General features: G+C 44.0%; 1 protein-coding gene across 4 annotated transcripts in view; it reads right to left on the bottom strand.

Moving 5' to 3' along the window:
• The window catches only part of RUNX1 (RUNX family transcription factor 1), a 153422-nt gene that overhangs the window by 18106 nt on the left and 113123 nt on the right, over positions 1–22193 (bottom strand). For 3 of the 4 annotated variants that reach the window (XM_042809559.1, XM_042809558.1, XM_042809560.1), the window contains one exon: positions 15652–15843. The exons of the other annotated variant lie outside the window; for it this stretch is intronic. In XM_042809559.1, the coding sequence (XP_042665493.1) occupies positions 15652–15843 (192 nt within the window). The remainder of the gene's footprint in view (positions 1–15651; positions 15844–22193) is intronic. 4 annotated transcript variants of the gene reach the window in all.

A 22193-nucleotide genomic window follows, 5' to 3' on the forward strand; every position in this document is an offset into this window, starting at 1 on the left:
AGCAAAACATTCCCTTGCTCTCTGTCTACTGTTCTGGACAAGTAAATATCAGGCTGAAAAGTAGATTATTCCCACTGGAAAACAAGTGCCATAAGTAAAGAAGCAGAACTGAATGAAGAAGTCTCTACAGTCAACTGGGAGTGATAAAGGAATGATTGTAGCATGGCCTCAGGTATCTTAAAGGTTGCTCCTGATTATGTGGACTAATTACACCATATTAAAACTTCTTTAGCCTACAGATAAACAAAAAGTCCTCATCAATCTCTTCTTTTGTACTTTCAGTGCTCCCTCCCCTTTTTCCACATTAAAGTAGTAGAATAAAGAACTTACTCTCTGGAGTTTACAGTCATTTTATCCACCACAAAACACTGACCTTGACGTGAACTAATTAGGATTGCAATAGATTATTAATACAAGTTGGTAAGGTGGAGTTCTGTCAGTATAAAAGAGGCCTTTGAAGATAACAGCCATTTACACTTTCATGATCTCATCCCAAGTGCTCAGAAGAAAGCCTATAAACTAATAAAGTAGAATTCATCTAGGGGCATTCTACACACGCAGCAGAGTATCACCCTCCAAACTCTTATTCAGGATGGCAAATGAAATCTGCTCGGATTCTTTTTAAAGCCAACACCAATCAGGATTAAAACAACTTTTGGTCATAAGCGGATCTCTGATGATCTAAAGACACGGGTTCATTTATTTTGACTTAGAGAAAGTAAGTGACATATCAAATACAACCTTCATACTTCAACAACTGAGGTCACCTTGAGAAAAATGATACTGAGCCCCATGATATGAAAACTCTCTCCAGAGTGAAGCTTTGATTTACAAGGTGAGTTAAGGTCTTCTTCATGTGAATGTATATTTGCAAAGCGAGTTTAATTTAGAATAATGCATTGATTTTTTTTTAAAGTAGGTGACTAAGAAACTGTTGCTCATTATAGTACTAAACCATAACGGACTTTTTGGAAACTCTGTGAAATGATCTGCTCCTCTGAACTGTCAAGCTGGTTTTGAGGAGATCTGCAAAACCGAAATGGAAAATGAGTTAAGCCCAGAAGTATGTGCTGAAAGCCCCAAGTCCCTGGATTGTCGGGGGCATTCAGTCCAGAAATGCATTTAAAATACCTTTTAAGAAATGCTCTGCTTCCTGTATGAAATCCCTTGGCACTTCCTGTTTAGCCGAGGAATGCATCGTCCTGCACCGGCGGCCGGCACAAATCTTACACAAGCTGTGGCACTGGCTGGCCTGGCCTGGACCTGCGGTGAGGCTGGGAGGCTGGAGGAGCACACATTACAGAAGGATCTGAAGGAAAGTAAAGACCCATCTCCTTGTTCAGCCCCTCTCCGCAGCCTCTGTCAGGACGCTCTGGGCACAGTTTAGCCCAACCTGTGAGTGAGCTTTATGGGCCATATTTAAATACTGTATTGCTTGATCTCAGAGCAGGCTACATCTAAACGTGAAAGACAAACGGTCCAGGCAGCCTGAGCTGTGAAGCCATAGGTGCTTCTCTTGCCAGCCAGAAGCTCTCTGCCTTCTCCAGCACAGCAAAAGTGCACCCCTGTCTGTGAAAGACCGACCATAACCCCGGGTTTGTGTGCAGGTGGTGCTACCAGTGGGTGGGGTAAGGAGGAACGACGTTCAAGGAAAACTGATCCAGTACAGAAAAGAAGTGTCAACACATGTCAAGTGTTGCAAAATGGCCCAGTATGGAATAAAAAAGTAATTTGCAGTATTAGAACAAACAGCTGCTGTGTTGCCAAGCTGAAGATTTCTTCTCGCAATACGCAGTGAATGACTTATGACAAAAACAAAAGCTTTGTTTCACATTCTGCATAAAACACCTTAAAAATTATCCACTATACCTTTAATGGGCTGAATACTTTTGAATCCAGCTTGCTATAACCTCTTGTCAGACTGCACCATGTGACCAACCTGTCTGCTCAGAAATATCATATAAAAGTATTGTTCTCTCTGTTGGCAGTTACAAACTTATGAAACAGTGACACGTCCAAAACTTTCTAGAAATGAAGCTAAACACAGCTGAAGGCCATTGCATGTGCTGAGCTGAGCAGTATTATACAACTGTGGCATAGAGGGTAGGATCTGTAGTCATTACTATAAGCAAAAAGAACTCTTAGGCATTTCAGAAACTATTTCAAAGCTAAACATAACCTTGATGAATAAGCAATCAAATATGAAATAACTTGTTTTCTTTCATAAAGAACACCAGTAAAATAAGCCAAAGACATGTACATTTAATCTAAAAATCCAATGTGATGGCAACAAAGGAAGTTATTTTAGGTTATAAGTCACTGGCTTTGTCAAGGAAAAAAAAACCTTCAAAAATTGCCCTAACTGAAATATATTTATGTCTGTATTTTCAGAGTAGTTATAATAAAGAATCACAGAATGGCCTGGTTTAAAAGGACCACAATGATCATCTATTTCAACCCCCTGCTATGTGCAGGGTCGCCAACCAGCAGACCAGGCTGCCCAGAGCCACATCCAGCCTGGCCTTGAATGCCTCCAGGGATGGGGCATCCACAGCCTGCTTGGGCAACCTGTTCCAGTGCATTTTGGAACTGCCAGTAAAAAACAAAACAACAACAAAAAAGCCCTTCCATTTATACATGCAGATCTTTAATCTGTTCCAATTAATATGCTGTATTACTCTTTTTTTCCCTGATGTGATCCTAAAAAGACTACCTACTGCTCTTGCATCAGTCTCTCCTACCAGTGAGTTAAATATGAAATGGTTTATTCTCCCATCCTCCAGCAGCTCATCCCCCCATCCCTATACGCTCATTCAGCGGGTCTGAACTTACAGATAAGCTGGTGATGAGACACTAGAAGGCAAAAAACAGACAATTACCTAGGCAAATGTTTGAAGGATTAGGGCCCTTGGGCAAAAATGCTGTTTACTAAAGACTGAAAGCGCCATTTCTACTTAGTGCAACCAAGTGCGTCTGAACTCAGCAGTTCTGGATAGTGGCCACCAGTGGACTCAGAGTGAGGTTTATAGGTGTGAGATAACATCACACTCCTGTCTGCATTTCATCACCGCAGGGCCTTGCTCTGTATTCTGAAACAAAGGCATGCAAGTACCAACAGAAGTACACTTTATTATCTGTCTTTACATTCACTCGTTGCTCAGTTAATCATTTATTTTTATTTTTATGCCAAAGACCACCCCGACAAGGTGCGAGGACAGATCCTCTGCTGGCCTGCTTACTAGAGCAACACCAGCTTGGCCTGGCTGGAGACCTGTCTCTGGGTCTGTCTCTGCGCCTTTCAAATCTCAGAGGGTATGAGAAGTCTTGCCCTTTTCCCTGCCTAATTCCTTCCTTAAGGGTGTTTTGGGCAAAAGAAATGTAGGAGACAAGCGCGGGAGAAACACAATCAACCACTCCCAAGTAGGGACGGGCCAGTCACTGACAGCCTGCATGGTGCACGTCTGCCAGCTGAGAAAGCTTAGCGAGCCTTTGCTTATACAGGGCAAACAGGTATGCGGGAAGAGCCTGGAAAGCCACTTGGGATGAGAACTGCTGCTTGAATCCTGCTTGAATGAAATGTTTCATCCTGCTTGAATGAAATGCTCAGCCAAATGCTTCCTCCTTGATACGGTGAAAAAGCACTGCTAACTGATTCAGTGGAAGATGTAACTGTGTGGGACAGGTCTACAGCCCCTACATCCCTTGGTGGGAAGAAGGACACAAGACAGTCTGGAAAAGGCCACAGCTTAGGGCCAGAAGTACTGCCAGCACAGAAGAGAACTAAAAACGAGATCTGACAGTTTTGAAACAACACTTGGCAAAGAGATAACCAATGACAGAGTTTTTAGAGGATGCAGATCTGAGATATCTGAGCAAGGAGGAAGAGTGGATGTAGGGAGACCGTAACAGCAAAGAGAGATTACCAAGACAAAAATCAGATTCCTGCCCTCACTTCAGGAGTTAATGGTGTCTGAGCCAGGCTGATCCTCCACCCAGGCTGAGCCGCTTCAGTGCCAGGAAGTAGAGGTTCTTGACCATGCTGGCATCAAAGCCCAGCACCTTGCACAACCTCTTAGATCTCAAGAAATGTCCCCAAAGCACTGGGTAAATGACACAGGTGCTAGGCAAACTGATAAGAAGCTATTAATAGCGCTGACCCAGGAGAGGAGCATCTTAGAGAGTCTACAAGGTGACCATCTCCCATGCCAGAGTCCTCAAAGACCAAGCCTTAGTCACATTTTACTGCCAAGACCAAGGAATACTTTATTTCATAAACACTCCACTGCCTTTGTTTTGTAAACACATTTTCCCCTGAAGAAAAGAAAGGCATGATTGCCTCAAAGCACTGGGACCGTGTCCTGTAAGGAGACAGCATGTCCTCAGCCCTCCCTTTATTTTTTTTCCTCCTTCTTCAAATGTGAAAAATAAGTTGTATGACAGCCTTTGGTGGAGATGTGTGCAACAAGGCCCTCATTGTCTCAGACAGGTGTGAGATTGGAATTGATTCAGTGCCAACAACCCCAGTATCAGAGCCAGCTCTGTGAGCTGAAAACATACACCAACCATCCAGTAATACCACTGCAGCCAGCCAGAGACTCAACAATTTAAGGCTTAACACACACACAACATAAATCAGATGAGGATGTACCAGCCAACCGTCAGCTTCTTGGGTAGATGCCTGCAGACCGTCTGTGCAGATCAGACCTTGCCTGTTTCAGTTATTGGAAACATTTTTTTTTCATATAAAGATGAGAGGCTGGGTGGAGTAGCTAGCTCAGACACATTTACATTTGCCCTATCTTGCCCCAACAGCCCTCCTTTGCTTGCTGTTTGGAGGCAGGACTTCTTGTAAAGTCGCTTTATTCCAAGTGCAGGAGGGAAGGAATTACAACTTGGGGAAATGTTTAATGTACAAATACAAAAATCACATGGACATGCATTCAGTCTGCACCACCCTCACGAAACAAAACCATTCCCTTCCATGAGAGTCTAGGAGGCTCTGAACATGATCAAACAAGCACAAGAATTAGCACAGCTGGTTCTCTTTTCTCTTTCTTTTTTTCTTTTCTTTTCTTTTCTTTTTTTTTTTTTTTTGCTTCATGGATATGTTTCCTTCACTTTTCTAGGAAAACCTGTTTTTGTGTTCTCTGCCTCTCCTTCTCTCACCCGCTTCACCCCAGCAGTCCCTGTGCTATGTCTGGCTGGCTTACTCACCTGGCGAGGGCATGGGAGGGCAGTGTGGGTGCAGCTGATGGCTCAGCCACATGCAGGAGTGATCCCACGTGCCACCCCAGCCTCAATCACCCAGGGGTGACCCAGAACAGGCCCAGCCCTCTTGCTGTGTCCGAGGCTTTGCACTGCCCATTTTCTCCCTATGCTCCTGGAGCCTGCCCTGTTTTCTTGTACCATGTATGAGGAGCAACATGCAGGTAGCACATGAAACGTGCTCCCAGCATGCTTGCAGATCCCAGCACCGAGCCCCTGACTACTGGCTATGTTGTTGCAGCAGCCTGCTCCCTCTGTGCTGTTCCAGCTGTACTCATGCCACAGCAGATTTCTGCAAAAGATCTGGGTGCTCCCACTGGGACGGCCGCAAGCCCTCATCTCAGGCATCACCTGTTCCTCTGTCCTGGGAGCAGATCACTCAGTTCTTGCATTTCCCAACACAGTGTCTTGCCAAGTGAAGGCTGACAGACACTGCCTGGGATGAGGGCTGGCTCTTGGCCCTGACACAGCTGCAGGTCCCAGGCTAGTTCCCTGCCACATCCAACTGTAATCTTGTCCTCTGGCTGGGCAATGGGAGGGCTTGCAGGGGTGGTAGCTGGGGAGTGCCACCTTCACAAGAGCTTGGCTCAAATGCCCAGGTATGCGCTTACAAGCTGAAAGAGGGGCTTTCAAAACAATGTTTGAAGAGGAGGCAATCTGCTAGCACTCCATTTGTATCTAGGTGAACACGAGCTGGCTAATCTTGGTTTGCACTCATTTGAAAAGTCCCTTTTGTGTGGTTCTTTTTCAAGTTAGTACAAGTGTTCACTTTTATAACGTATGGTAGAGTAGTACAGTTTTCTTGTTGATACTTTCCCCATAAAGTCATTAATAGCGGGTCTGAATTTGCAAGTGGTTTTGCATGTAAAATTGCTCATGTACATGTAGGTCTCAAGGATCTCAAAGAGTCTCTTGAGCAGCTATTCTTGTGCTTCACTGCTGAATGAGGATCATCATTTGGATTTCGGAGATTTCAAATTAAATGCACTTCAGAAAGCTTATGCAAGGAGAGCTGAAATCATCATAAATGCCATACTTGTTCAGCTAGTTGTAAATCATCATTATGCTAATAAAATAAAGCATCACTGCTGACAAAACATTGTCTCTTCTACATTTCAAAGGACATACCAATTTACAGCAACTTCTTTGAATACTGGAAACTTATAAATGAATAAAGCAGTTAATATACAACTTTTTTTTTTTCCTATAAGAAGGATTTTGGCTTCAGTATTTTTCATTCATCACCTGAACTTGATCATCAAGAAATGAGGGAACCTAAGCTGGCCAAGTCATTCCTAAAAGCCCTGGTAATTGAACTTACTTTAAAATACAAAGGGAGTAAACCACAATGGTTTAGATTATAAAGCATGCCTAGTGATCTTAGGCATACCTAACCAAAGACGTTCAAAGCAACTCTTTTTCAGAAATCCAGGCTCCTTGAAAGTGCCTGGAATTGAACTCAAAGACCTGGAAGCTCTCAAAATCACCAATCTTAAACTGATCATATTGCCCAGTACAGATAAACCTCTGAAACAGACCTAGACATTTACAGTTAGAAATCAAGCTGACCTTCAGAGAAAAACCACAGTTTTTTAATGGATCTATTTCCCATGCTTATGTTTTTCAGTGCTTTTAAGTTAAGACATGTATATGCAGGACGAAAAAGGTCAGATGGAGGCAATTCTCTATTGACTATACAATGTATGCTTTCCCACAAAACTGACTGTTTTACAAAGCACATCCAAGCACACTGCTCTTTGCATGCAAACAATCTCCATTTGTAGGGGTCATAATATAGTGAACACATATAGGGAAAACTTACGAATAAGTTTACTAAGGGTGTATTGTGTACTCAGTCATGTGAGAAGAGCCCTGTGAACCCTCAATATATGGGAGATTATTGGAGGAAAGTGGCTTGACGTAACACCTTGTTAAAGACATGGCAGCGGAAGAGGGCAAGGGCATGCCTGCACTTGATGCTTTGAGGGAGCCCCTGCCCCATGGATGAAATCCCACTGGAGATGGAGGGCTCAGCCCTAAAGCCTGAAGGAGGTCCACACAGAGATCTATCATACTGAGTGGAACAGAAGTCACTGAGGTGAAAAGAAGAAGGTAGGGTGGATTCACATCTGCCTGGGCATAGGGACCAACTTATGTGTTAGTCTTACCATTTGTTACCTTCTTCATTTTCTAGATTGCAGGGGTGCCTGTGGTCACTGCAGAATTTTGGGTTTGGAAAGGCTCAATACAGTATCTGAGGGAAAACAATGCATTCAATTACAAAATCAAAGCAATATTTTCTGGCACATGGGCAGCAGCATCAGCTGAATAAGCTGGTTTCAGTGGGTGTTTGTTTTTAGGGTAAGGAGTGCTTATTTATTTTTTTTGTTTGTTTTATTTACCATGGGAGGTAATTTGAGCTCTGGTATCAAAATATGTCATGTTCTGCCAAGAAGGGATTAAAGAGAAGAATGCTATGGAAAGAAACTGGATTTGTCAGTAAAGAACTAAGAGATTTTATTTACCAGAGTTTTGCAATCAGTGCTTTTAATCTTCATCACAATTGGGCTATTCAAAGGCCAAGAATTTCCTCTGAGGGCCAGTAAGGAATAACCCAAAAAACCAAAAAGCATCTGCCTCAAATGCTAGAATGCTGTCAAGTACATGATCACTTGCTGCCCTCCAAGGTTCAGGGCAGTGGGGCAGGCAGGAGTATTTGATTTAGACAGCTTCAGCATTTTGCTGCAACAGGTGGAATTTGGTGCTGAGGAAAAGAAGCGATGATAAGATGTTCCCATGGAAAATCAGGAGAGCCTAGTGACACAGCTCATCAGTAGACATGAAATGTCACAGAGGTACAATACTGCATGGTTCAGAGGAGGCTGCATGGAAGCTGCCATCCTGAAGGATGCTGAGCCTCTCCACTGCCTCAGAAGTGAGCAGTCAAGAAGAGGACCCAGAGGCAGCAGCTCAGAAAGGTGCCTCCAGAACTTCTGTGCCCTGGGGGAGTGAAGGAAGTTAGAAATGAGCTCAAGGAATGTCTCGTCTCTGACCACTGAAAGCACTTACATGGGGTAATGTTCATGCACCTACAAGGTTCCTGCACCATGTCAAAGAGTGTCTACACTTTTGCACTGGAGAGGGGAATTTAGACTAGTGATTCAGAAATAACAAAACGAAGTAGAATGGAGAGATGTGCTGTGAAAGTGAAGAGCTGAAATAGGGATACTTGTTTCTACCTGCAAGCTCTTTTTCTTTAGTGGTAACCATCAGCTCAACATAGCTATCATGTGGCAAGAGACAATGGACTGACTAATGAAAAACAGAACTGTGGTTGGGCATGAGCTGCCAAGTTTTATCACTGCCCAAAATACTCAATGAGGCAGCTAAGGGCATTTCCAAAAGCATTTCTGTCATTGTAACTAATTTCTCTGTGGCCAAGATGTTTGGCAACTAACTAAAATCTTGCTAAGATATCTTTAATGTGTGACAAGTTTTCCAAAAAACTCTTTAAAGTTTTCGTGTTTCAAACAGCTTGCCAAAAGGTATCCAGAATGACTTTGTCAAACCTTAGGCAAAACCTTTGACAAAAAAAAAAAAGACTTCTGAGCTCCTTCTGCTTAAAAACCAAGGCGTCATGTCTTCAGTAAAATCTGTGCTCTAGGATGCGCCGTGCTGAGGATATTAAAAAAAAAAAAAAAAAAGAAAGAAAAAACATAAGGAAAATGTGTGTAAGTGGAGATGTTGCTTGGGGACTGAGAACATATTTGCTGCCTTATCTACTGCTTTTATAACCTCAGGAAGTGCCAGGCAATTGGAATACAAAGATCGGTATCTTTGATATATATCGACACTTGGAAATCTTCTGGATTAAACATCATTACATAACTCTTTCCATTAGGGTGTTAAGTTGATGAAAAAGGGTTTCAACCCCCTTTTTTTTTTTTTTGAGAGCTGCATGCAAAGAGGCAGGCAGGGCCCCTGAACAAGGCTGGTGCCCTATAGCTGTGCATGCTGCCTGGGGAGCTAACCTCCTTGCCTAGAGCTGCCTCAGCTCTAACAGGTTGAGGAGCCTCTGACATGCGTCTGCCTCAAGGATGGCTTCCTGCCACAAGATCTGGGGAGGTCTTCTCAGTGGGACACGCACAAGGTCGGCAGCCCTGACTACCCACATGCAGTGCCTGGCAGTGCAGGCACTGGGGAGCTGGCTGAGGTCTGTCCTAGGACTGCTGTAGACATGGTGATGAAGGTGGGAGCCAGGAAGACACGCGGAACCTACAGGCAAAGACTGTCTCAGTTCTGAGAGGTGACGCAGCAGAGCACTGAGAACACACCTCCCATTGCTTGTCCCAGAGAATGAAATGAAATGTTCCTCATTTGGTCTTGTTGAAGCCATAGGTGCAGGGAACTGATTGAATGGAACAAAATATGAGCCCAGAAAGCATCTCTGGGGTCATGCAGTCCAGCCATGTCCTATATTGTGCAGTAACATCTAAGATATGTCTTAAATCACATATTTTGGTCTCTAATCGCCCCCTGGAAGGCTGCCAGGGCTGCACAAATACCAATTTCTTGCCTAAATTAATTGATGGCCAACTTAGAGAATAACCACTTGCTCCCAAGCCAGTGTGGTCTTTCAGCACAAGAAAGACCTGGTGTAGAGCCCCTTTGCTGTGTTCACTGACTGCAACTATGCTCACAGCCTTTGATTTGATGCCCTCAATAAACTTGACTGCTGATCTCTTTAAAGTAAGCTCTGTGCTTCTCCTATCATTCTAACAGCTCATTTTGCATCCAGTGCTTAATTTTTCTTGAACACTGGGTGACTGTGGGTCAAATCTCAGATAAGATTTTTCTAGAAATTTCTGTCTTGCTGTGAATGCAGCATGCCACCTATGATACCTGAAAATAGCAAAACAGGGTCCTGCTTCCAATAGGTGAGAAGGTGATGGGGACGTGATGGTGGAATGAAAGTTTCTAATGCCAAACACAGGGAATTCCTAGAGACCGTTCTTGTTTCTGGGCAGCTTCTGGCTATTAATAATCCCTCTCTTGTGTCACAGAGAACCAGCCCTGCACACAAACAAAAGCTTGGCAGGTAACAAAATTTTATTCCTGTCAAAATTAATATGTGGAGAAGATCCAACTGGTGTTAAGAGCTTTACAAATCAAATGAATGCCATACATCTTGATGCAAGAAGCCTATTTCCACAAAGAATAAAATGGCAAAGTGAAAAGCAATGTGAAGGGCTGGAGCCAAGAAACAGTGAACACGATAAAGTCGAGGGTTATTTCTCTATACTACGTACATCTTGCTTATATCTTTACCAGAGATATTTACAACCCATCCTCTTCCATTCTACAGAATACATTCTAAATATATTACAACCTCACATTCTCCAAGATATAGATACAGAAGGTGTTAGTTTCACAGCAAAATGAGAAGTCTTGCTTGGCCAGAAGTGCTACACAACTTAGATTTCTGCTTCTGCAAATGACAAAGAGTCACACGAATGATGTTTTCTTCCAATTTCTGCTTTCAAGCAAACTTCCATAAAACATGCTCCAGTTTGGTCAACATGAGTAACCATGGAGAAAAACAACAGCACCTCTGCATTCAGAGCTATGGAATAGGCCTGGGCACCCTTCAGAAGGACGTTTACACAGATTTGTTAGTAGGGGTTGTGAAAGAGGAATGATTTTTCCCCTGAGAAGAATTCTGTTAGACTGAATGAGAGGAGAATGGCTTTCAGTAAGCTAATCTGGTTCACGCACCATTGTGCTCATCCCTTCATATGGAAGCTGGTTTATGACACAGCAAATAAATAGTAGGGCGAGTCTGCTACTAATGACACTGTACCCTTTAAAGAGAAAAGCTGGTGAGGTTATTCATGGCAGTATTAAAGCATTATCTGTCGAGACATAAAGGTGAATCAACTAAATGTATTGCATTTAGTAAAAAGGTATTTCTCCCTATAACATCTCCTCTTGATGGAGCCAGTTGGAATTCCAACTAAACAGATCTGTTTTGCAAATACTTTGTGAAAACACCACTCATTCACCAAATTTCCTGCAATCTCCCAGTGGCCGTGGCACTCTAGCTATGGGTCCTCAGCACCAGGACAGCTTTACCTCTCCTTCACCCAGTGTCCTCCTGCTTTGTTCCCATGTTCCCCTGCTCACCCTCAGTGTCTCCAGTGAAGGGATGTGCCATGGCCATGCACCAAATTCAAGCAGCTTGGCTTATGGTACAGAAATGTTGCTCTGGAGCCAGGGAGGTGAGCTCTGGGCACCTATCAAAAAGCACTGGAGCACTGCATCCCTGGCCACTTTGCTGGGAAATGACATGAGGGTTGCCAATGGCCACCTGCCACAACCCTGCTGGTCAGGAAAGATGCTGATAGGCAGGGTGCCAAGCTCTGGTGGAACTTGCTTGAGATACCTGGGAGTGTATTTTGGGATGGAGAGGTCAGGTGGTTAATCAAGTGGAAACACGATGATGGTATGCTGAGGGAATGGCAGGGAGAGGCAGACACGTCTCCAAAGGATGTGAAAATGCAGGCATTTAGCATATTGCACAGGGGGAAGGGTTGGCGAGTCTGGGATCCTGGGAGGCCGTGTATCTGTCTTGGATGAGAGCTGCCTTGCGCATGCTTCTGGTTCTGCTAACCCATGGCCTGCTGAGCTGATTCAAAGTGGAAATATTAGGAATTGGGGCAGGATGCAGTCATAGGAAGAACAAAGCTGCCTTAATTCCCCACGCTTAAACACCGCCCTTGACTTTACCACTGCGTTTGCCTTGTTCATGGGAACCCTGATAAACTCAGGCTGTTTTTAGTAGAGCAAGATTATGATAGCAAAGACCTTGAAATGTCTCCTCAACAAAGCACAGTGCACCTGGAGGAAGACAAAAGGCTGGCCTGTAACAAAATAATCTCTCCATCGTTAAGTTTCTTGCTAATTCAAAAAGCTGATCTCGACACGATCTCTGTTACTTTGCCATTGGTGCAGGTTCTGCTGCTTTGGTTAAAGATCTGTCAGCAGTTTTATTACAGACTCTTGTTTCCAGGGATTTCAGTCTTGCTCATAAAAACACGGTCCCAGCTGAAACTTAACATATAAGGTTACAAAACGTAAAAAAAAAGTGAGTGAGAAAGCTCAGATATTTTTAGGGCTATAAGAGCATAAACAGAAACAGAAGCATACAGCTTAAAGTGATTACAGTGATTGTTTTCCCCGGACAGTAAAAATAGCTTTATTCTATCTATTTTTCCAACTCGCAGGTAATTAATAAATCACTGCTTGGAAGCACTCATTGGGATAATGTGAAAATGAAAATGGTTGAAGTAATTTAATTGCAGACATTTTAGGATGATATTCCTAACCTCCTAATTTGCTTAGACTATTTATTGCTCTGTGTTATTGCCTCAGAAGAATACCTTCCAAGGTTGATGACTTACAGATATAAAACATTTCTATTGGCCCTTAAAAAAAAAATCAGACTACAAAGGAACCATATGAATTCATATTTTTAAAATTCCTGTCTTATGGATCTACCTACTCCAGTTAACATTACCCACTGTTAAATTTCTAATTACATATTTAATGTCTGGTTCAAACCAGGTATTAGAAGAAACTCAGCCACAATACATATAAAGATTTACATTTACTGCATGTGTAAATTCCAATGCTCTGCAGGGTTTTGCCTAAACTTTCATAAAGGTGTATAAATAACGTTTGGACGCTGTGTTGAGGGATATGGGTTAGTGAGAACTATCGGTGATAGGTAGATGGTTGGAAAGGATGATCTTGTAGGTCTTTTTCCAACCTTGGTCTTTCTGTGATACTATGATTCTGCGAAATAGCAACGCAACCCAGCTCACATAGCTCTACTTTCTCTTTCTCCGTGCAAAGGAAGGGGTGAGTTAAGGATGAAGTGTTAGCTGTTGTCTGAGCTCTAACTGCATTTCCTTATGCTGTGAGCTGGGTCAAAGCCTTTGACACGATACACTCAGTACTTGCACAAAGTAATCTTTCAACTTAAAACATGTGTGATGTGGTGGAAGCCTTCTCTCCCCTTTTGTTCCCCTCTTGTCTGTGAATTGGTTATGGTTAGAAGTTTTAAATGAACAGGTGTAGTCGCTCGCCCCTTGTGATATGAAAGAAGCATAAAACTCGATTATAGCAATTTATGGTCTCTTAACTTGCTAGGACTTGTATCCATGACACAAGCAGCTTTATGCTCAGATTCAAGACTGGTAAAATAGGAAGTTAAAATTAACCTCAATCCTTTTATAGACGAAAACCTCAACAAATAAATAGTGGTTTAGTGGCATGGCAACCTGCCCCTTTAAATCCAAGAACTATTCTGAGATGTCTATTTTGAGTTAGTTTTGTTTTTTTTTTTTTTGAAAAAGATAATTGGGCCTGGATGAAGAGAGGAGTAGCCTATGATTCATAAAGGTGTGAGTTAAAGCACGATGTGATGCTGCTACATTGCTACTAGCAATGTATGGTCTTTTTTTGCCTTCTGCCCACATAAAAATCCCCCTGTGCTCTCAAGGGTCAGAAGCACGTCATTTTGAGGACCCCTTTCTGAAACATAAAAAAAATACAAATGGAAACACCCCAGCTCTCTAGATATCCCCCAGCAGACCAACCTGACAGCCAGCCCTGCTTTGAGCACTGACAAATATACCAGTGGTGGTGCACCTTATCACAACCCAGCCTTTTTGCCCTTCCATGACAGAGGGGCAAAGATGAGCCGCGCCAGCCAAAAGGTGCCCACAGCAGGAGCCCAGCATCACAGAGGATTCAGACTTCAGTTTATCTCACCAGCAAATACTGCAACTTCAACAAGTTGCTCAAGAGGTCCTAGCATAACTTGCAGTTGTGGACATAGAGACTAGGGGGAACTCAGAGGAAGCTTTGGAGGAGGGCACCAATGAGAAACACTACTAGCTCAACTGCTGCTGCCTTCAGAGCTACATCTGCAGGTGAAACGGATTAAAACTATGTTCATGGAGAGCAAAGTAGAGCAACATACTAATTGTATTTCTGGAGAGAGCAGCTGAGTCCCCAGAAAGGCGAGAAGCCGTCCCAGTGAGGGACCTCCACACAGAACAAGGGAAGGGGGATAAGTGTGGCTGAACCTGATACTCTGCTAAGCATATAGAGTTCCCAAGAAGCCAAGGAATGCACGTCTGTGACTGATACCTCCACACACAGAGCTGCAGGCTGCTGAGCAGCCACAGCAGCACAGGCATTAGCTTTTGCAGGAGCTGAGCTGTGCACAGAAGCCCACAGCATGGCCTGCTCTACAGCTCAGAATGGCAAAGGAGGTGGGATTTGTGGGTTGGCAAGTTGCAGGATTAGATCCAGGGAGGGAAGGTGCTTTGTGGTCCTTCTGTGTTTTTTTTCCCCTGCCTTTTACAACACAATGTATACTTCTCAAAAATATCCACTTCTGCTCCCTGTGAAGTCAACAGCAGGCTTGCAACAGAGGTCAGTGGGCCTAAGACCTCCCTAGAGGCAGCAAGCATTATATTCTATAAGCAATAACCTTTTCTGTATGCACAAAAGTAAACCTTCACTTTAAAAATAAATACCAGAAAAAGAACCCATTGAAGAAATCTCTTTCCCCAGAGCATCAGCAGAGAACCTCAACTATGACCATTTCATTCTGGGCAGAAGAGCAGAGGAAAACCACACTGAAAACAGCTCTCGCTGTAACATGTACCACTCTGCATCCTTCCTCTGGGGGCATCTCAGTATGAATCTGCACCTTGATATGCAGTTTGCAAATTATGTTATCAGTTGAGTGTAGCGATCTGATTCTTTGCTTACTACTTGCAACAGATTTTGGTGGCAGATTTGATCTTAGCAGTGACAGACTCAGATCCAGCAGAGGCAAATGAGGTTTCCTACTGGATTGCTTGGTTTCACTGGCATATGTGTGAACCTCCATCTCAGAGGAAATTGGACTCCAGAGTCATTATTTTGTAAGTTTTCTATCAAATACAACCCAATGGATAACCACTAGCCCCAGAAATAAGTTCAAACCAGCCCTCTCAATTCAGATCTTGGCTCTAAGGTCCTTTGCCTAAAGCTCTCTTTGCAACTGCCTCCCATGAAGGGCCAAATCAAGGCCTTGACAGCACTTTTGTTTCATTCAAGCACACAATTAATTGATAGCTACCCATCAAGTAATACCTATAAATATGAAAAAAGCCTGCCATAATGTACCTTTGCAAGAAAACAAAGACTTGCAAGGCTTCCACACATCTCAGGACAGCCAAAAAAGACAGATGGGAGCATCTGAGCCCAGGAGCTCTCAGAGGGGCTGGGTGGGTGCTGGGCGAGCAGGGGAGGATTTTGGGTACTTACCCTGAATCTGACTCTGAGGCTGAGGGTTAAAAGCAGTGGTGTGGTTCAAGGAGGCTCGTGGGTTGGGTGTGGGGGCTGGGTGGTGTGGGCTGACCCTCATGGCCGTACGACGCAACTGCTCCAGTTCACTCAGGCGCTCTGAAAAGGACAAGCTCCCGGGCTTTGTCTGCTCATCTAGTTTCTGACGATGTCCTATTGTGGGAGGGGGGGGAAAAAGATCAGAAAATCTCACTGGTACATGAGGTCTGTTGACTTTTAATTTTAATTTTTAAACCCCTCATCCACTGGCGAAGTATCTAACCAGCTAGTGGCTATCCGAAGTTATAGTGAGAACACTTCTCTGCAAGGACAGGAGAAACAAACCGTGAATTGAAACCATATTGTGGGGCAGCCAAAGACATGGTGTACTCTGAAGAACCAGGCCCTCTGAAAACAGCAGTGCCTCCTTACTACAGCTCACTCTGGGAGAGGAGACTTTTATAGAAGAAGTAACGTCTGACAGGGTGAATAACAGGAGGAAACTTGTGGTGGTCCCTGTACCAACCCCGCGTCAGAGTAACTCATCTGAAATTCAACCCCAGACTGTCACAAAGTACTGTGCTCAGTACTGTGGGGCTGTAAAATAACAAACCCAAATAAATCTCATTTTTGGACCCTTTAGCAATTGCTTTCCAGACAGAAATAGGCAAGAAACACCAGAAGCTGGCAGAAGCAGAACTGCAGCTGCAAGGTCATGAAGTCTCTCTTAGTAGTACTAGGAGTTACCAAGACATGAGGTCCAACCAGACATCCAACTATACGAAAGCAGACCCTAACAATGCGGCATAGGATGAAGCACAGCGGCACTGGCCTTGGCCAGGTGGGAGCAACAGGGCCCAGGACCCGGCCGAGGCAGGCCTTGGAATGCTGTCCTCATGGCACTCTGGTGCTGTGGCCTCACAGGGCTGCCAGGGGACAGGAAAGGAGTTGGAAAGGCCTTGCTCCAGCATGGCATTGGGGTACATCCAGGTTCGTCCAGAAGGGCAGAGACCTGTCCTGCCACAGGGACCCTCAGTGTAATGCTGCCACAAAACGTAACGTTGCTCAGTAGCAATGTGCACAGCATACATAAAGGATACTTCACGTACTGCAGCACTTGCTTTCTGGTAGGCATGATGAAAACACATATTTTCTATCCTTGTTTGCACCCTCTTAGCAGTTAACCTATCACCTTTTTCTTCTTACAGTTCAAGGAAACAACCTCTTAGCAGAAAGACCAAAATAGGACTGTCTCTGAAACACAAATTGTCCTATCAAAGATGGTCTTTGTAATGGAGGACAAGATACTGACTGCAGAGGCACAGTGAGAACCTCCAACCCCATCTGTATTCAGTCAGTGGATTAGGATCTCCAACTCCAAAGAGGGTACCTTCTGCTTTGTACCTTCACGTGGATGCCATCAACCCTCTTTTTCCCTCAGTCTCAAATCTGCACTTTGCATTTGTCTCAAGAAATCAAGAAATCAGTTGCCTTGTGCATCTTTGCTTATTCCTTCCCTTTCCTTTCGATGTGAAAGCACATTGTTGTCCTGATGTGAATGTATCTCACATATTTAGCACAGGGGTCAATCAATGGACATCTTTAGTTCTACTTGCTCCATTGAAGAAGGTGGTGTTATCCACAGTTTCTGCCAAATAACATAGTTTGCTGCCTGTCTGCTCCTGATTTTCATTGTCTTGCAATAAAAAGTTGCCTTTGGCAGCTCTCTGTGCATCTCCACCTCCTTTGCCTCTCTACCTTCTGCGCTCCTTTGGCAAGTCCTCCCCGAGCTCAAGGCATCAGCAGTGAAATGGACTGATACAAAACTCCTCAGAATAATCCACACATTCCCATAATATTTAACATCTAAACATTTATAAACACCCAGCTTCCAATTTCGCATATCGGTGAATAAGCAACAAAAAGCTCTGTATGTCCCTTACTCTACAGAGCACTCTTTCATGCCACCCTAACAGCGTAATCAAGACACAAGACCATTTTATGCATGAAGGGGAAAATGTACATTCAAAAGCAGCTCCCAGTAGCTGCATTTCCAAAATTAAATTTTATAACTTGTATTATGGTTCCAAATCTCAGTGGCTCGGCGTTTCTTCCTGTTGCCAGGCCCTCTGGCACAGCATGAACTGTCTCAGATTCCACACTGTGCTATAAATTATCCCAAGAGGGGAAAAAAAATTAAAATATAAAAAGACATATTATATAGCAGAGGTTTCACTGTTAAAGAGACCCATTAGGGCTTCCAAAAAGAAAAAAGGAGGTGGTGAGGGGGGAGAAAGATGAAAAAGACTTCTATCTGACATTCTGGTGGGCCAAGAGCAAGTGCTTTGGTTGTCAGCAGCACGGAGCTGGATGCTGCTCCTGACACAGGACTTGAACACCAGCACATGGAGTCATACAAGATGTGTAAAATACCTCATGCATTTGGATTAGCTTAAGCTTCAGCAGTTTGACCTGAGTCTTACAGAGCCAAGATTTAGACCCTTCCAAATTCATATCCCCAGTGTAATTTACTCCTAATTTTGAATTCAGTTCAGCCATTTTCTGCTGTTAAGTCAGCAGCTTGACCTCCTCGTATCCTGCTTTCTTCTCTCCTGGCCAGGCTGCTGCAGCTCTCACCACGGCCCCAAGCTATCCCAAAGCCCAGCAGCCTCATGCACAGGCAAGCAGGTCCTACAGGCTACGCTGAGGCCAACCAGGTAGCAATCAGCCTTCCCCTCTGATGCACTGCATTTGTGTCTGAATTAAATTAACCAAAGGTGCAGCATCCTCCTGGGGTTACCACAGGGCACCCCACTTCTGAACATGCCTCTGCAAGTCTCTTCATTGCCCATCCACCAACTGAAGCCCCAGATTTTAACTATCTAGGGTACTGACAGAGGTTGCCTCAGCTTGCAGCTTCCTGTCATGCATGAAAACCCCACTCATGTCATTGGAGCTGGTCAAAGAACCAGCACCTGTAGACTCCTCCTTGGGGCTGCTCACCTATTTACTTTGATCTATACGTGGCAGCTTTGTGGTGGGAACTACCTACAGACAACATCAGGGAATTGTCATCTCAGATGTACCTCCAAAAGTGACTTTTATTTTTTTCCCCAGTCAGAAATGCTATCCAACCTTTTCTCCTCTGCTAGTTGCTACAGGTAGCAGCACAGAACCTGTTTTTGTGGTAGGAAAGTGAAGAACTGTGTCAGAAAAGTGTAACAAATATAAATAGTTTTCCCAAGCCACTATAAATGCACAGGCAGTGCCTTGCTAGGGTGACTTGTGTTTCTGTGTTTATTAGCTTTACTTTGAAGTTACCCTCTAAATAACTTGCTTAAAGAGCAGTCAAGCTGTCCTTAGCTCACCTTTGTAAAGCACAGGTCTATTATTATCCCCATTTTACAAGTGGAAAACTGAATCACGGGGAAACAAGGTGGCTTGCCCATGGTCAGACAGCAAACCTGCCGTGTATGCCTGCCTCTCTGAGCTCAGCACTATGCCCAGACCACTAGTCTTCACAGAGCCATAGACTCTTAGAATCATTAAGGTTGGAAAAGACCTCTAAGATCCCCCAGCCCAACCATCAGCCCACCCCCCTCACGCCCACTGCCCACGTCCCTCAGTGCCACATCCACACGGCTCCTGAACACCTCAGGGACGGTGACTGCACCACCTCCCTGGGCAGCCTGTGCCACTGCAGCACTGCTCTTGCTCAGAAGAAATTCTTAATACCCAACCTGAACCTCCCCTGTTGCAACCTGAGGCCATTCCCTCTCATCCTATCATTGTTACCTGGGAGAAGAGGACAACTCCCAGCTCACCACAACTTCCTCTCAGGAGGTTGTAGAGATTGATGAGCCTCCTGTTTTCCAGACTGATCAACACCAGTTCCCTCAGCTGCTGTGCACCCCAGTGGCAGCACTCCCAACACCAGGCAGGGTAAAGGGGAGAGCTGGTGACATTTTTGCCTCTCTCTCCCTCAGGGAAGCAGAGTTTGAGCCTTTACTTACAATAAACAGGATATCCAGCCTTTTTGGCTAAATTAAAGCATTGGGTGTTTCTTGACTTTTTTCTTCCTCCTTATCCTTTTCAAATACTGCCTCAGTGAGGTCACACAGATTTTTTCTGTGCACAGAATATTAAACAAGGAGCGTAAAGACAACATTAGTTTTTCTGATATTTCTACAGTAACACAACATTAAAGTGTTTTCCCTCTTTATATGAAGGAAACTTGGTTTTATAGACTTCAAGAGGCAGCGGAGTGCTCAGCTTGGACAGCAGCCACCAGCTCGGAGTGTTGGATGTGGAAGCAACCAGAATGATGTGTCTCGGCAGCCCTCATCCCACACACATCCAGGGGAGGTGTGAGGCCCTCCATGCTCCGCTCTGCCCACTGCAGCTACCAAAATCCCAGTGGGTGCCCAGCAGGAGGCAGCCGCGATGAATTTGAGCAGAGCCCTTTGTCCCCAGAGGGAGCAGAACACCTCTCTTCCCTCTGCATCTCTTTTCCCCTGGATGGAAGAGGGGGCTTTTCACTCCCTGTGCACCCCAGTAAGTGGAAATACACAAGAAAACAGCGTCTGTTCAGGCTTTGCCAAAGCAGGGAGATCCAATCAGATTCAATGCTTCGGTTTAATGACATCTCACCACTTTGGAACTGCACTGGAACTGCACTGATCCAAGCATCTTCACTTTACAGGACTGCTTGTGTGGACGGCTTTAGTTTGGCTCCAGCTCTATCTGGGTAGAAAATAAGCCATGTTGCATTGTGCCCAGCTAATAAATTGGGAAACATTGTATTTTACCATGGATTTAAAATATATCCAATTATTCTGTATGCAGCGAAGAATGAGAAGAAACTATTCTTTCGCATCATTCTAGAATGAGAGCACATGCTTTTCAGTGCAAAAAATATATAGTCTTGTAAACAAAAATTAATTGAAGTATTTCTACATTATCACGATGCAGTGCAAAAGCTTGAAAATCAGCTGTTCTGCTTGCAAAATAAATGTTTTTTTTTTTTTTTGCTAAAAATGGAAATAGTGCCTAAGCGAATAATATTTTTCTATGTGTCCTATAAAATAATTTACTTTTTTTTTTCTCTAAATTTGTATCTAACTGCTGTTATACAGCAGCCTAGGGGGTTCTAGAAGATGACACTTGAAAATGAGACCAGACTGAAGAGTGGTTTCCTCCACAGCCTCCACCACTTGGAAAGGACATCACATTTGGACATTGCAGAGACCGCTGCAGGAGCACACTGAAGCACACCAACATCTTGAACAGTGTTAAAAATACTGTGTAAAATGCTACTATAGAGGAACTAGACAAGCTATAAGATGTTTTCCTTCTCTGTTAAAAACAGTGCTGCAGCAAGGAGAAATAAGGGTGATGGTAGAAGAGCATTGAGTAGACTCATCAGCAATTATATTTTTTGGCTGTTTTCTTAAGCACCGTGTAAGGAAAGCCTTATTTCCAGACAGTAGGAACACGACGGCAGACAGGATATTATGCTAAACATTCTTGTGCTGTGTCTGTAATTACCAGCAGAAGCAGTGTTGGTCATCAGACCCAATGTGACCTTAGGCACGAGGTACTGGGAAACGTGAGCAGGAGACAGGGCATTATGCACATGCACCATTTCTGGCACAATGAACAGCCTGACATCCAGACGTCCTTCAAAAGCCAAATGCCAAATAATGCCAGCACCATGTAATGCCAAACACAGACAGACTGACAACGGGAAATCTTTCCAGCTGTGTTTCTTCTATCAGCTCCCTGGCAAACCTTGGTCTTTCCGTGCCTTTATGGAAAATCTGTTTGTTGTTCTGACTAACTGCAGACATGCTAGACATTTCAGGTGTCATCCTTTGCTCTGCATTTAAATTTTCCACTCGATAATCCAATTTGGCTGTGTGTTAAGCAAGTGTCTGGTGATGCCAAGAAGGCAAACAAGGGTTCATGTGGCACATTCACTGCTCTCCAGCAGCTCCACCAGTGCAGACCCTTGCCCATGGGAAATGTGAGGCAGCTGATGGCCTCTCCGCTGGGGTTCCTCACCCCGCACTCACCACAGAGTAGTAACACACAGTAGTAGCTTGCAGCTCCTGCTGAGCAGCTGGGGCACTTTTTTCCTATGTTTTTTTAGTAGGAGTTAAACATTCCCAGCAACACTGTTTTTCTTACTATTTCTTTTTAAAATCAGTACGTTAAAAAAAACCCAAAAACCTCATAATGCTATGGATATGCTATGGATAGAGCAAGCCACAAATGTCCAACAAAAGGGAGTACTGCCCCCAGCTGAGAGTCAGAATCAAGCCCATCTTGCCTAATCTGTAATAGAAAATGAACTTCAGTTTCCTGTTTTCCAGATGAGAGCCCTAATTACAAGCTATGAGTCCTTCTCTCTCCATTTCTATCCATATTTAATTTCCCAGCTGCACTGGGATAGTCTACATTTTGAGATGAATGCTGGTGGGCTGAAGAGTGCACCCTTCCTGAAAAAAGGCAAAACCTGGGGA

Source organism: Centrocercus urophasianus, unplaced genomic scaffold, assembly GCF_019232065.1.
Source record: "Centrocercus urophasianus isolate 14NV4802_14NV808 unplaced genomic scaffold, USGS_Curo_1.0 seq_12, whole genome shotgun sequence".
Classification (NCBI taxonomy): domain Eukaryota; kingdom Metazoa; phylum Chordata; class Aves; order Galliformes; family Phasianidae; genus Centrocercus; species Centrocercus urophasianus.